The sequence below is a fragment of the Bidens hawaiensis genome, unplaced genomic scaffold, assembly GCF_021521415.1.
Source record: "Bidens hawaiensis isolate Kalapana, Puna unplaced genomic scaffold, B.hawaiensis_p1.1 tig00029340_1, whole genome shotgun sequence".
Classification (NCBI taxonomy): domain Eukaryota; kingdom Viridiplantae; phylum Streptophyta; class Magnoliopsida; order Asterales; family Asteraceae; genus Bidens; species Bidens hawaiensis.
Window position 1 is genome coordinate 132,709 of NW_027494856.1, and position 15,455 is coordinate 148,163.

Here is a 15,455-nt window from a genome sequence, read left to right on the forward strand (position 1 = left end):
TTTTTATCATCATGGTATTATGAGAAGAGAATGGGCCCACCAAGGACAACCGATAAAATAACCAATCAAAAGTTTAAAAGTTTAAAAAATAATTTTTGTTTCATCCTTTTATTGACTATTGTAAAAAAAGACCATTAATGACTTCATACTATTTTGTAACCATTTAAATCTAGTTTCTAAGGATAAGTTTACATATGAAATGATCATCACAATATTTGTTTGTAAATTTCATATCAAATGATCAAGTCTACATAGATCTATGACAAAGATATACATTTATCGAATTTGAAAACTCAAGTCCGTCGATGTTTACATCCAATGAAGAGTAATCGAGTCTTTCTCTCACATCGCTTAAACAAAGGTTAACTAAATCAAAATATCAAAGCTGTTTAATGCCAAATAAATATGTAAGTATTTATCACACTTTCGCAGTTCTCTACATATAAAATTGGGTTTACATAAAAAACGCTAAAATGCTATCGATTTTCTATATTCAATGTTTACATCGAATTATAATTTCAATCGGTTTGTTTTACGTCATCGACTTTCTATAGCAAGCTAAACGCTAAAACGTGCCAGTTATTATTAGTTTACATGAAAACATTTTGTTTAGGAGGTTCTTCAGCCCAAAAGACCATTTTTCATCACTTGGTCTATAGAATATAAAGGCCCACATAGAAGCCCAACACAATTACATATTAATAAATTAAAAAAAAATGAAAAACATAAGCCCAAAAGATTGGGTTTTATAAATAAAAAGTCCCCACAATAAATCTATGGAAATAAAATAAATAGTACACAACATAAATGATGCTTATATGCATCTCATGGGCTGAAACTTAAAATTTTGAAGTACTAACAGATACAAAAAACTTACTAAAATTATGACCCGGAACCATTACCCGGTTACCGACACAAAACTTCATATTATTCTGTTTCAGATTGATCTTGACGACGAACGAACCGAACATTCTTCAATCAACAATTGGAAGCCAGGAAACTTTACATGAACTGTTTTGCCTTTCGCTGCTTAATTTTTATTATATAGATTTCTGACTTCACTTTTTGGACTCGATCACCTTCTTGGCAAACGAAGGCAAGCAAAACGCAGCTGCGTGAATCTGTATGCAGAAACCATTCAATAGTTTTAAAACAGATAATCTAACATCCAATTAGACGCAAAATATAAACCAGTTTACTCTATATTTTCGATTTTAACGACAAATTGCTGTTTTTTAACAACTGTAGCAACTAATAAGCATGTCAATTTTTAGAAATTTGTGAAATTTTATGACAATTTTTAAAATTTGTTTTCCAATTGTTTTTTCACATAAAAATTATTCTGCATATGTGGCAGCTGGCATATAGCATTTGTGATCAGTGGCACAAAGAAAAATAAGTTAAAAATGAATTATAAGTTTGTTTCAATTTCGCGTCTAATTAAAAAAGAAAAAATAGTTGCTAAAATCAGAAAAAGGTGTAAAAGCACATTTTGATTTAAGTGAAATAAGCAGTTGAAGTTGCTTATTCCAGACTGCTATTTTAGAAAACCAATAAAGAGAGAAGGAAAAAATAAATAAATAAATAAATAAGCAGGTTTAATAAGCATTTCCGAATGCCAAATTAAGTATTAATATAATCTGAAAATAACTGAAAAATACCTCGCGGTTGTAGAACTTCAAGGGTACGGTAGATTTGCTTTGGTTTTCCTTTTCATCTATCGGGTTGATCGGGTTCTTGAAATCAACTTCGGGTCCCTCGGTTGAACATACCATAAACCCAATGACCCCACTGAAGTCAAGTTTGAATCAAATATTGGAAAGATTTAAATAATTTCACAAAAAAAATAATAAAAAATATCAAAAATTCTGTTAATATTACCTTGGATATGTAGGAACTGTGGTCCATGCATAGTTAACCGAACCTTTAAAGATCTGGCGACAATTTGCAACAATATTCTCAATAATATCCATGTGAAGCCATATGCTTTCAGCTTGAGTACACATAACGCCACCTGGACGAAGCGCTTTTGCAACCAACTCAAAAAATGATTTCTCAAATAGTTCTTGTGCAGGCCCTGAAATTAAAAAATGAACAACTCAGCCCGTTTGACTCGGTCTACTCATATGAGTATTTGACCTGAACAGGCCCATTTTAGGTAAACGGGTCAAAATGCTATACCTATTGGATCTGAAGAGTCAACTATAACAGCATCATAACTTCCTTCTTGAGCAGCCTTTAGAAATGCAACTCCTGATATTTAATTATATAACATCAAGTCTTTACTTTATTAATATATAAAAATTATATGTTACAAAACAATATTTTGTTGTGTGTATACCATCGCCAACATGGAGTGTGACACGAGGATCTTCATAACCAATAGCTACATCAGAGAAATATTCTTTAGAAACCTGTAAAAAAAGAAAATAAATCACGTCATCAGATGCATTTCATTTTGTACGCAACAATCCAGCGGTCAAAAAGGTTGACTTTATATAAAACTAGGTAATAAACCGCCGCGTTGCGGCAGCACAAGACACGTATTCGGTCGGTATCGGTTAGATTCGTTACGGTGACGACAAACCCAAAAAGAAATTTAGTATACGGCTAGAATAGTGTTGACAATCGAATAGACTTGTGATAAAAGCATGTGTAAAATGACATGTAGTAGGTTGACAAACCCCACACAATGTGAAATAGACTTGTGATAAAACAAACATGTCTAAAACGATGTGTAGTTGGTTCGTAAAACACGCACAGTGTGGCTACAAATTGACGAGAATTCGATCGGTATCGGTACGACACGAGAACTAAACAAAAAAATAAATTAAATTCGTCAACCCTAAAATACAACTAACGTATTAAAAAAATTCACGCAACCATCATGAATTTAGACGATAGCGATGCTAACGCTACTAAAATGGTTAACATAATTTAGTAAGTTAAAAAGCATACATCTTTCAATAAATTACCTATGTTTTTTTTTCGTTAAGAAAAAGCATCTATTATCTTCTAAAAACATTACATGGCAATTGGCAAAACATTAATTAAGAAGCCAAAAAAAAAGCTTTAAAAAAACCCACTACAGGGTTTCGAAAGTGAGCGAACAAGAGGTGAAATGAATTGAAAGTTTCAAGGTGCAATTGATAAACCACTACAGCAAGAGATAGTTACTGATAGTGGCTTCTAAATAATTACTTAAATAGTTGTTCTTGAAATTGAAGTTTTTTTATGTGGCACCAAGATTCAATATTTATCTATATATATATATAATGTTAACATCAAATCTACAGAATAAAAATGCCAATGGTACACAAAAGTCTAGGCCTGTAAACAAACCGAACATTCATGAACCGTTTGTGAACTGTTTGGCAGAAAGTCCACTTATTTAATTAACAAACGAGAACAGGGACACAATTTGTTGTTCATGTAGTTAAACGAACAAACATCAGAACATGTTCGCATGTCTCTTTTGTTCACCTGGGGTCGTGAATGTTCGTTCATTGATGCTCTTTAGTTTTCATTTACTTTTTAGGCTCGTTACATTTTAGCTTTAAACAAACTTTTAGTCCCTGACACATTGTTGTTCGCATTTACTTTTAATTGCTTTTATCGTTACTTATTGCCTTTCATCTATGTTCAGCTGTGTCTGTTCTTTAAATTTGTGAACCATTCGTTTATACTATAATAAGCGAACACGAACAAGAAAACCCCGTTTGTTTATTTAAACAAACGTACACGAACATGCTGCGTTTGTGTTCATTAGTTTACAAAGAATGACTAAAAGGTAATATATGAAAAGTATATTGATATCTTAAGCAAAATCAAATAGAAAATAACTAAAAAAAATAAAGTTAAAAAAAGGTCATGATGACTCACATCAACTACCATTTTATCAATCTCACATATATCAATATGCTCGACTGAAGAATGGCGAGCCACTTCACGCAAGACACCACCGTCTCCACCTCCAATAACCAAAACCTGCAAATAAAAAAAATATTAAATGTGAAATTAATCCAAATAAATGAAAAACTTGTATGTTTAGCAAACTAACAAAATAAAATTACCCTTTTCGGGTTAGGAATTGAACAAAGTGGGAGATGAGTAATCATTTCTTGATATGCACATTCATCTCTTTCAGTAAGTTGAATAACACCATCCAAAACAAGAACTTTCCCATATGTTGCAGACTAAAGCAAGTAGAAATCAAATAACCAACTATTAAAACAAATAATTGAAGTAATATGTTTTTAAAAATAAAATACCTGAAACACCATAACATCTTGGTAATCAGATTTGCCCTGAAATAGTATCTTTTCAACCTTCAAAGAGTGTGCTTCTCCTGCATGTACCAGAAAGGTCAACAAAAAGTCAACAGATGATTATTTTAAAGACTAAAAAGTATTAGATTTCATATGGCAGAGGTAAGTCCATAAAAATTTTATTAAATATTTATCAATCTGTTATTCTCACAAAAGTCAAATATTTAAAAAAAAATTACTTTAAAAAGTGAGTACTAGACAACATGAATGATTATTGCTGCACAACTTTAAGCACATGCTCAACTAAATTGACAATTTGATTTTCTATTCACATGTATCAGTGAGAGCTTATAATGTCCAGTAATCATAACACCCCAAGTGCACAGAATCCAATTTTATTTTTGAATAAAGAAATGCTTGCAAGTCAACACAAAGTACATTATTAAAAAATAAGAATTACACACCATGCTACCATCAAAACATAATATCATTATTCATTACATGCATTTTCAGTGACGAAAATCAAATTAAAAAACGACAAAAGGATTTAGAATTCTGAACAGAAGCAACCAAAGCAATCAAATAAGTGAATTACATTTGCATCATTATTTGCATCAACATGAGATAAATAACACAAAATAATCATTAAACAGCAAACTTCCTCTATGAGGAATCTTTATTCTAATTTGATAAAAATAAAATAATGTAATCCATTATTAGTAGTGTCCTATATTCTTGGTTTAAAAAGGCGCGCCCGAGGCGTTTTTGAAAACGCCTTATTTTACGTAAGGCGCTAAAATACATGAGGCGCCCTGAGGCGACGCATTAGCTGGCGAGGCGTGAGGCGCTTGAGGCAGCGCCTCATGTGATTCAGTCCAAATTAGAGTGTTTTGCAACTTCATTATTACTTTTTACTATACCTTTTACTTTTTACTCTAAGAATTTAAGTGTTTTGCAACTTCTAAATATGTTTTTATAATGTTTAACCTACGTATTAAGTATTCATGTTTAGTTTTACAAATATGTTTTATCTTTATGATTGATTTTCAAGTAAAATATGTCATGCATAATTAATTTTTAGTAACTTTTATATTGAGCGCCTCACATACGTGAAGCTCTTGCTTCGCGCCTAGCGCTTAGCGCTTCGGATTTTTGAACCAAAACGCCTCGCCTCGCCTCGCCTCGCCTAACGCTTTTTTAAACCAAGCCTATATTCAACCATCTTAAGTGAAAAAGCAGTTATCAGTTATCACTTTGTCAATCCTGTGTGTTAATAACAACAGAACATATACCCAATGATTAATTAAATAAAAACACAGAAATAGTATATTTATTCAAGTTATTAACTACCCTAGAATCAACCCAACATATATATAAAAATAATAATAGTAATAATAATAATAAATTCTATAAAGAGCTATCCATGAAAATGATGATGATATATAACCTGTCAGATTTATCTATATGTTTTAACATACAACCAATACATGCATAAATATTGGCCTAAAAACTATATATGCAAACGAGCCAAGCCGCTTACGAGCTACTCGAGATCGAATCTATAAAAAGCCCGAGCCTCAAATAAAGCTCGTTTTGTTATCAAACCCGAGCTCAAGCCTTGTGTATTTTAATAAGTTTTACCTATTTTGTACTTCTATGTATTAACTTCAGTCTTCACACTGCAAGCCAAGCTCGAGCCGAGCTTTGGCTTGTTTAACGTGCTACACGAGCTCAAGTCGAGCTTAAGCTCATTTAAGGTTTTTGTCAAGATATATAAAAACAACTAAAAAAACGTACATAATTTAATTACTAAATAATAAACAAGCCGAGACCGAGCCAAGCTTGAGTTTGAAACTTTGAATGCATGTTTAAGGTGCTACATGAACTCGAGTCGAGCTTGAGCTTAAGCGTTTTTTTCTCAAAATATATAAAACTAATTAAAAACGTATAAAAATTAATTATGAAATAATAAACAAGCCGAGACCGAGCCAAGCACTAGCCGAGCTCCAGCTTAATAATACAAATATACAATAAAATTATAAGAACAGAGTACTCTGTATACAATATATAATAATCAAATAGAACTAAACTAGATACTAATAATAATAATAATAGGAAACTGACCAGGCCACATTGGGCTAATCTCTGAGAACCACCCAGGGATAATAGCCGATATGCTTCCACCACCATTGACGGCGGCGGCGGTGGTGGCGGCGGCACCGTTCTGTTCAGTCATTATGTGTATATGTGTGTGTGATTGTAAACCCTAACGTAATATAGTGTGTGTGAAATGAGCAGAGTGATGGAGATTCTGCTTACGAAAGACGCGTGTGTGATAATAATAATAATAATAATAATAATATCTTTTTTTACTGGTTTTGGGGGTTTATTGGAATATATAAAAGCGGAAGCTAATGATATGCTACTTGATTAGGGTTTTGGAATTTGGTAGTGTTATCATGGTAAAATCTTTTGCTTTTATTATGGATAATAAAATAATATAAATTTGGGTTGGTTAAAAGTATATTTTGTTAGTTAAAAGAATATACGAATCACGACCGTTTTTCGTAGCAGAAGTCTTAACAGGTTTTCAGAGAAAATATGTTGGTTTATCAGAAACAATTAGAGGCTTTTAGTTAATTCTTTCTGAAGAATTAGATGGTTTTCCCGAACAGACCTTTTATTTGGTAGGTAACCAATCCACTGGCTTGATCCACCATCTAAAATTATCTAGTATCTAGTATTTTATCCGAACTTGAATAAAATACTTGAGAATAGAGGTGCATAAACCAGTTTAAAACTCAAAAACGGTTCGGTTTGTCTAACAAAAGTCAAAACCGGTTTATCATCGGTTTGGTTCGGGTTGAAACCGGCTTCTTGACCAGGTTGCAATCAGTTTCAGTTCGGGTTATGATCGTTTTGATTCGGGTTTTGACCAATTTTTTGTCAGTTTCATATTAGAACTCGTTTTCGTGGAGATAGTTACAAATTGGTTCCAAACCTACGGTTTAAATCGGTTCCAAACCAATTTCTACATAATCGGTTTCAAACCGATTTAGTTTCCGGGTCAATCCGGTTTATTTGCACGCCTCTAGTTAAAAGTATATTTTGTTACGGTAGACTGTCGTTTTTACTCAAAACCTGAAATCTTATTCGAATATGTAGTCATTTGAACTTAAATTAGAAGGTACCTTAAAAACTATAACCCAAATAACCTGACCCCAACCAACCCGAACTTTATTGTATTTTCTATATAGATGCGTAGTTGTTTGGATTCTTTGGTACTTGGAATATTAAGTTTCAAGACTTTTGAGCATTATCATATTATATTGTCAAATGATTTTAGAATTTTATTGATATTTTGGTAGTGTCAAGATGACATTTTATGAAATAAAAAAATTATTTCATATTCAAAACCGAAAACCGAACAAACTGACCTGGGCTAGGCCGAATCCAAATAGCATGAACCCGATCAACCCGAACTTTAAATAGGTCGGTTATTGGATCATTTTTAAGCAGTCCAAAACCTAAAGAACACTCCTACAATGAGGTTTTCAAGGGTTATTCATGTCGGTTATTTGGTTTGGGATTTATTCGAACGTAATAAAAGATGTATTGAATAATTTAGCTTTTGGTTAAAATTGAATAAGCTATTTTTTTATTTTTTATAACCTTTTTTTATACTTTAGACTATTGTTTGTTACTAAATTGGGTTTGGCTGAAACTCTAGCAGGGTTAGGATACGTAAAAAACTCACGCATTGTTTGTTATTCGGTTTATTTGGGTTGCTCGGCTTGAATCAAAATCATACTTTGTAAAACTGCAAATTGAACCGAAAACAAGGGTTATTCTTTGTTAGTGTGAAAAGGGATAATGTCAATTATATGATAAGTTGAAACGGGTGCGTCAAGTAAGAAAATGTGAGGTACGTTTAGCATAATCCTAAAGTTTTATAAAAAAAACTCAGAACCTATTCAAGCTAGAGTGTTTACAGTTCATTTTGTCTCGTTCCAAAATATATTTACGAACTCAATCAAAGAGTTGCATTAATCTTTTTTATTTGTTATTATTAGACCTATAATTTAAAATAAAGAAATAACATGTAACAATATAACAATCCAATGTATGGTATACTTGTAGTTACAATAGTTGTATGCTTTATATATGACCAAACTATATATGAAACAATAATAAACATATATGACCAAACAATTAGGTTCTAGCTTCTAACTAAGCTTTGCATTCTGCTGGAAGAACTTTGTATCTTGAAGTATCTTTACAATAAGAGTAAAACATATGTTTAGATCGAGCCCACTTTAGACCAACGGTTTGTTGGCTCGTTAGCTTTATGTACTCGTCTCCTTCAACAGGGTCCGAGGACAAAAAAGTTGGACTCTTTGAGCATGAGTCTATAGACGTTGAGTTTGTTTTAGGCGTCAAACAACCTTCTGCTTTAAGTTCTCCCAATGATGCGACAAATGGTGCGTATCTATAGTTAACGGGGTATTTTCCACCGTGTGTGGCCCACTTTGAACCGTCCCATATGGTCGTGTATAATGACATTGGCTTTGATGGATATAAAGACGATGATGCTTGGTTGTGAATTACTTCTCTTATTGGTATATTGTCTGCTAGAAACCTGTTTTATAAAGAAATAAAGAATGAGCATGAATTTAATTGATTACATGTGTGACAAGCAACCTATAAAATTTTAGAGGTAAAATAAATCACTCCGAGTTCAAAGTTTGTTTGAATGTGCAAACAACCCTGTAACTAAGGTGGTCACTTTTAACCGAAACTCGAGTCGAGAAAACCCAAATCCAACTAACCTAAACCCGAATAGAAGTAATTTAGGTTGGTTAATGAATCTAGTTTAAAATTCTTAGGTTAACCAAAAAAACCTGAAGAAATATTTTGTTTTAAAACCTTATGTTATTATTATGTATAAATGTATAGGCACCGTATTATTATTATTATTATTATTATTATTATTATTATTATTATTATGTATAGCTGTATAAGCACAAAAAATCCCACCTGTTCTACCCGCTCTCATCCCACCTATTATGGTTGATTAATTGTTTATTGTTTATATATGTTTTCGATTTAAGGCTAATAGCAACCATAATCAAAGAATATGTAATTTTATTGGGTTATGTTTGTTTATTATTTGGTTAATTGCTCTACGAGTAAAGAAGAATATGTCGCTTTAGTTCTAGCGATGTATCTTTTTTAATTATTATTATTTTTTAGTTTCTTAGATACTCCAAACCTGATTAAGTCAACCTGAACCCAAAAAGACCCGCGAGAGATTCGGGTTGGTATTCAGGTCTAGATTTAAAACATTGAAATTCGAATAACCCGACTTAAAACCCAAAAAACACCTCTACTTGTATCATCTATACTCAGTGTAAAACCATGGTTAAACTTAGATAATAATGAAACTTACACTATGTGATGGGTATTCCACAACATGCTATATTGATGAAACTCTTGTGTAGGGTCAAACCAAAGGTAAAACTTTTCTTCTCTTCCTGTTTTGACACTCCCATTCCCATAAATATTTGTTTGAAGAACCCATTGTCTTCTCTTCACATGCCCAAGTAATTCAAAGTCAATCTCGTCATGGTTGTGTGGAAAAACGTCAGCATTAGACATCTGATAATTAACAACAGTAAAGGCATTCTAGTCATTTTCATTCAGACATACTTATAATAGACATGTCGTAAAGAAAAAAACTCACGTAGAAAGCTAGCACTACTCCCGATGTGTCCCCCGTCGGTATCTTTATTGCAACACTAAAGAATCCATGATGGTACCTATATTTTGAAACCAAACCCGAACCTAAAGCCAAAACCCGAAAATCAGCAAATCAAAGTTAAGAACACAACATATTGTCAATAAATATGCAATTATAAATTTATAATGATCGTTTTTACCTGAAGTTTTATCTAAAACAATATCCGCATATGACCCGTTGCTTTTCATATGAATGTGTGATGCTCCAAAAAAAGTTGTCATTTTCCCATCAACCGGTGTGGAATGGAAACGGTCCGTTAGTCGCTCGACGCTTGGGGGCTTATAAATCGGCCCTCGAGACGAAACGGGGAGCACTTGGGAACATGTAAACATGAGTAAACATGAAAGAACAAACCTTTGATGCAAAAATGTCATTTTCTTGGAGTTTAGAATGCTACATTGATAGTTGGAAGGGGTGGTTTGGTTTATATACATGTTTTCCTAGGTTGCTTGGCTGTTTTAATGGTGGCTAGATTTAATGGTTTTTTTTTAATTTAAATTATTGTTGGTACTTATTTAAAAAATAAATACATGTGAAAATTTTATAAAAATAAAATAAAATAACCACTTTAATCTAGTATTATCTAGTATGTGTATTTATAACTAATGATGCCATTAATTCATTTTACAAATGGCAATTTCACTAAAGTTTTATAGATTTATTATATTTAACTTACACTTTTATACATCTACAACAAAATTTCATCAACGAAAAAACCCATCGCTAAATATTCCTACGTAAATGCCTTGCAAAGTGAATAGAAAAGAACGTGTGGTGATAAATTCGTAATTAATATGAATAGAGTAATTATGTTGCAACAAAATACATGAGTAATAACAAATGTGCTAAACTTGAAAATTAACGTGATTATAAATACATGTATTTTGCTTTAGTGTAATTAGTTTATTCTTAGTAATTACGGTTTCACCACCACGGCACCACGTGAACTTCTTTTTCACTTCGCACACTTCGCATGCCAATTTTCGCTTGTATTTGATTCAAACACTATGCAAACATTTGATTAGAGGAATGTTCAATATATAACCAATAATAACTAACTAAAAGAATTATTTAAACATTTGTAAATTTTAAACGTACATATTACGTAACACGATTAAACAAGCAAATCACTTTTGTACCTATTATACGTGACTCTACGTCTTTATACTTAAAACTGGTTTTTTATTTAACTTCACCCTATCTGAATAATATTCATAATCTAGCAAAATATATAAATATTTGTGTCTTTCAGTCTCTCTCAGTCTCTTGACGAACTGAATTTATTTTAACGTCTTTTTTATTTATTTTTGTTACTCATAAGATTTGAATTTTCACCGCTTAGAATGCCAATATCTTATCCAACATGTTAATATCATCAGACTATGCCCTTTAGTCCGAACCGAGATTATTTTCTTTATTTACTTCACTTAGGTGGTTGCATTGTGGGGTTATACAATTAACATACTATTGAATTGTATTTCATTCAGAATAATTTTACAATGCATGTGGGACTAGAAGCAAGTGTGAGAATAGAACCAGTGTCTCTCAATGTCCCAAACTTATTATTGTGACATATATATATCATTAAACTTTATTAATAATATTTTTTGTATTTTGGTCAATTTTAATATATATTGTTTTTAATAATAATTATAAGATTATAGGTGTTGATCATGACATGTTTGGAATAAAGCAGGATAATTGTTAGGCTCTTAACTGCATTTTGGGTGTTTACAGCTGTTTAATTTCAAACAAAAAGGTTGCATTCATAGTTTTGTGACATGCATGACCTTATATGGGTCCATTTTTGCTTTCATTTATTATGTGACAATTAATATGTAGGGGTAGTTAGGTAAAAAGGGAAAAGGCTAAGCAGCTGGACACCATATTGGACCAGCCAAATTTGGCTATTTTTTCGTTTTATTTTGTGAACCGCGTTAATTTGACTGATATGTCCTGAAATGACGCTCCTATGTTAATCATTTCTTACCTGAGTTCGAATCCTCTGACAGTGGTTTTCTCCTATATGACCACCCAAGCTAGCTCGTGATGGCATTTTCTGGTTTTAGTAATCTTAAACATGATTTAGAAGGGACTTTTTACTATTTTAGGCATTTAATTATCAAATTTACATGAACCGATGCTTATTTAGTATATGTTGAAATTTGTAGGTTTTAGGAGACAACGAACTAGAGTGATGAAATTATATAAAGTAGAAGCTTAAGTTTATGTTCATTTTCTAAGTCAATATCAAAGACATTGGAAAACAATTGATGGAAAGTAGATAGAGGTGTAAAAAAACATGTTTGGGACCGGTTTTAGGCAAACTAAATCGAACCGGTTTGAGTTTAAAACCGGTTTCCAAACCGCCAGTTTCAGGACCGGTTCCTCTTAAGATATACAAAACCGGTTTTAAAACCGAACTGGTTTGAGGAAAACCGATTTAAAACTGGTTTATAAACCGAACCAAACCGACGTGACCAAGCCGGCCTATCTTGCTTCTAAACCGGTTTATTTACTGAACCGGTTTGAGTCAAACTGGTTTTGACCAGCCGTTGACCAAATCGGTTCGGTTTATAAACCAGTTTGGTTTGAGTTTAAAACCGGTTTTGTAATATTGAGCTTGTGGGCTACATTATTAATTTTGAACTTGTGGGCTAGACTTGGGTTTATTTTGTAATATTGTTGGGTTGGGCCTGAGCAAACGTAAAGAGTTTTAAAAAAAGGGCCAGTTGAAAAAGGGGGGGGGGGGGGTTATGACTTATGACTATGGATGAACAAATGGTACCCGCTTTTCGAGGTTTCTGTTGCCTTTGTATCTGTACGCACTGAGCAATTTTGGGTGACGCTACCCATTTTGACAATTTTTGATACCAATACCAAGCTTATGATGCTCATCCCTAGTTATGATGATGTCTTAAAAGCAGAATTAAAGAGAGAGATGCCATATACTTACAGTCGAAGAAGGTTGGGGTGTGTATAAAACTGAAAAAGTCAATCCTAAAACCGTAAAAGCTGAACCAAAACTAAAACTGAAGATTTTTTAGTGTGTGTAAAAATGACAATGACGGTTAGCCTATAACCACTCTAAAATATACCACCTTTTAAGACATGTCATGTGTTGAATTTTTATATGCCAGGAAAAAAATTGTTTTTATGCTTTATTTTCAACTAAAATGGTATTCTATCATAATGACACAAATATTATCAATGATTTAATTGTGATTTTTGTTGGAAATTTCATGAGATCCATCAATACTCTTCTAACATCTAAGATCGGGTAAAAATGTAACACACGAATTTACGCTAAACAAGTGCCCTTCAAATAAATTGAAGGTGTTAAACCAATACAAGTGGATTTATTAAGAATTTCTTATATTAGTCATTCTCATTTTGATGTGGTGGTAAAATAGTTCAATTGTAGAATAAGAGATCAAGAGTTCAATCCTTTCATTTAGCTGTTAAAAAATAAAATAGAATCTCATGTGTCAATATTTTGGGAATTCTAAGGTCAAGCGTAAAATTAAAATTATAATCTTTTTGCAAATTTTAAATCATGCCTTATTCGTAAAACAAAAACGTTTGAATCATATTTAATGTAAAACTCGAACGATGTTATAAGTTTAGTAAAAATAAAAGGGAGGGAGTACGATTTTTTTAGAACAACAACTTTCTTGTACTTAGACTATCACACTCTCCGAATTTAGAGAGCCACGATGCATCACTCTGGTTAAACTATGTTATCTTAATCGATTCCACGCTAGCAACACCCTTAATCTATTATATGGTAAAAATATGTGACTCCTGACTAGTTGTAATAAATAAAATACTTCAACGAATACAGGATAATTAATATCAAGAATTAAATTAATTTCTTCAAATAAGTATATCTCAAATGATTATTTTTCTTAAACAGTTTTCTTTTTTTTTGAACGATCAACAAAAATATTTTTATTAAAAAACTAGCAAGACGCTAGAGCACCAACACACCAAAAATGAAAACCGAAATTACAGTTTGAACCTACACCAATCCTCCCACAAAATTTCTTTCAATTTCCCCCTATTCTTAATCCATAAAAACCCCAACACCTTTACTTCCTCGATTAGGCTTGAGATTGAGACCGGAGACCCGCTATGAACAAGGTCGTTTCTCTTTTTACAAAGACACCAAGTCGCAACCAAACAAACACCCTGGAAATAATTTAAATACTTCAGCTAACACAAAATACATTAATGTCAAGAATTAAAATTTCTCAACAAGTTCTATTTGTGATTAAAAAGGATAATATTAAGTACTAACACCATACTGATTTCTTTCTTTTATCATATGATATAAACTATTTTTAGTAAAGATTTTTCAAAAAAAAAGATGTCTAACACACTAAAAATAAATGTTAAACAAAGGGTAATTTAGTCATCAGATAATTAATATACAGTCAAAATTCAAAACCAAACTTTTGTTTCAAAATTATAATATAGGCAACTCAGATTTTGCATATGTACAAATAGTTTGTTGTTCTTTCATATACTTGTCACTTTTTTTTTCTGTTAACTAATATTTCAATAAAAATATAAAATAATTAATTTGAAAATTTCTTTACCTTGACCCTAACATTTTGACCCAATATATGTTGCTATAAAATGCCCACAAAATTGTTACTTTTCTTTTTTGGCTTTCTTCTAAAAGTTCAAAAACTTTTATAACTTTTCAATCTTTTAAAACCTAAAATTTTTCTTAATCTTGTTTTATTTCTTTGAAACCCAATACCCCGTTTCATAGACCTCACGAGTTTCACTTTCCCCTTCTGGAATATCCAAGGCTTCATACATTGTATCTACATTGTTTCGTTGTTGAAAAGTTATAATTCCGTTGAAGTATTCATAGATCACGGTAAAGTTTGTTCTCTCATATTTTTATTTTTTAATTTATAAAAAAAACTTACACTATTTTATTGAAGGTTTTAAAGTGTAGTATATTCTTTTGTTGTAAAATCAATATATGCTCCATATGTATCATAGATTATGATAAGAAAAACATATTCTTCTGCATTTTTGTTTTCATTAAGTATAAAAATTTGAACTAATTTTGTCAAAGATTTAAGGTTTTTTACAAGCTGTAGCTGTCTGTAACTCTATTAACATGTCAAGTTAATTCATAAATTATGATGAAGTTCGTTCTCTCGTTTTTTATTAATTATAACAAAAGATTAATCGTTTGGATGTTCAATTACTGTTGTAAATATATGAATCTGGTCGGTATTCGTAAATGGCTATAAGGTTGCTATTTCATATTTTTATTTTTATTAATTATTACTAAAAATAAAAAAAAAATCTTTAATCTTTTAAATGGTTTTCCATTAAAGGTTTCAAGATTTATAATACGTTTA

The 15,455-nt window shown here is 31.7% G+C and overlaps 2 protein-coding genes across 2 annotated transcripts; both read right to left on the bottom strand.

Annotated features, from left to right (window-relative positions):
- Positions 1-722: 722 nt before the first annotated feature.
- On the bottom strand, positions 723-6,570 carry LOC143578804 (spermidine synthase 1-like). The gene is made up of 9 exons (XM_077062280.1): positions 6,393-6,570; positions 4,272-4,348; positions 4,074-4,196; positions 3,883-3,987; positions 2,342-2,414; positions 2,182-2,253; positions 1,882-2,077; positions 1,662-1,791; positions 723-1,121 (listed from the first exon to the last, which is right to left on the bottom strand). Exons 1-9 carry the CDS (start codon positions 6,502-6,504, stop codon positions 1,059-1,061), a joined length of 951 nt encoding a protein of 316 aa, XP_076918395.1. The 5' UTR covers positions 6,505-6,570; the 3' UTR covers positions 723-1,058.
- Positions 6,571-8,364: 1,794 nt separating this feature from the next.
- On the bottom strand, positions 8,365-10,527 carry LOC143578803 (putative xyloglucan endotransglucosylase/hydrolase protein 33). The gene is made up of 4 exons (XM_077062279.1): positions 10,208-10,527; positions 10,012-10,112; positions 9,718-9,926; positions 8,365-8,907 (listed from the first exon to the last, which is right to left on the bottom strand). Exons 1-4 carry the CDS (start codon positions 10,500-10,502, stop codon positions 8,499-8,501), a joined length of 1,014 nt encoding a protein of 337 aa, XP_076918394.1. The 5' UTR covers positions 10,503-10,527; the 3' UTR covers positions 8,365-8,498.
- Positions 10,528-15,455: the final 4,928 nt, after the last annotated feature.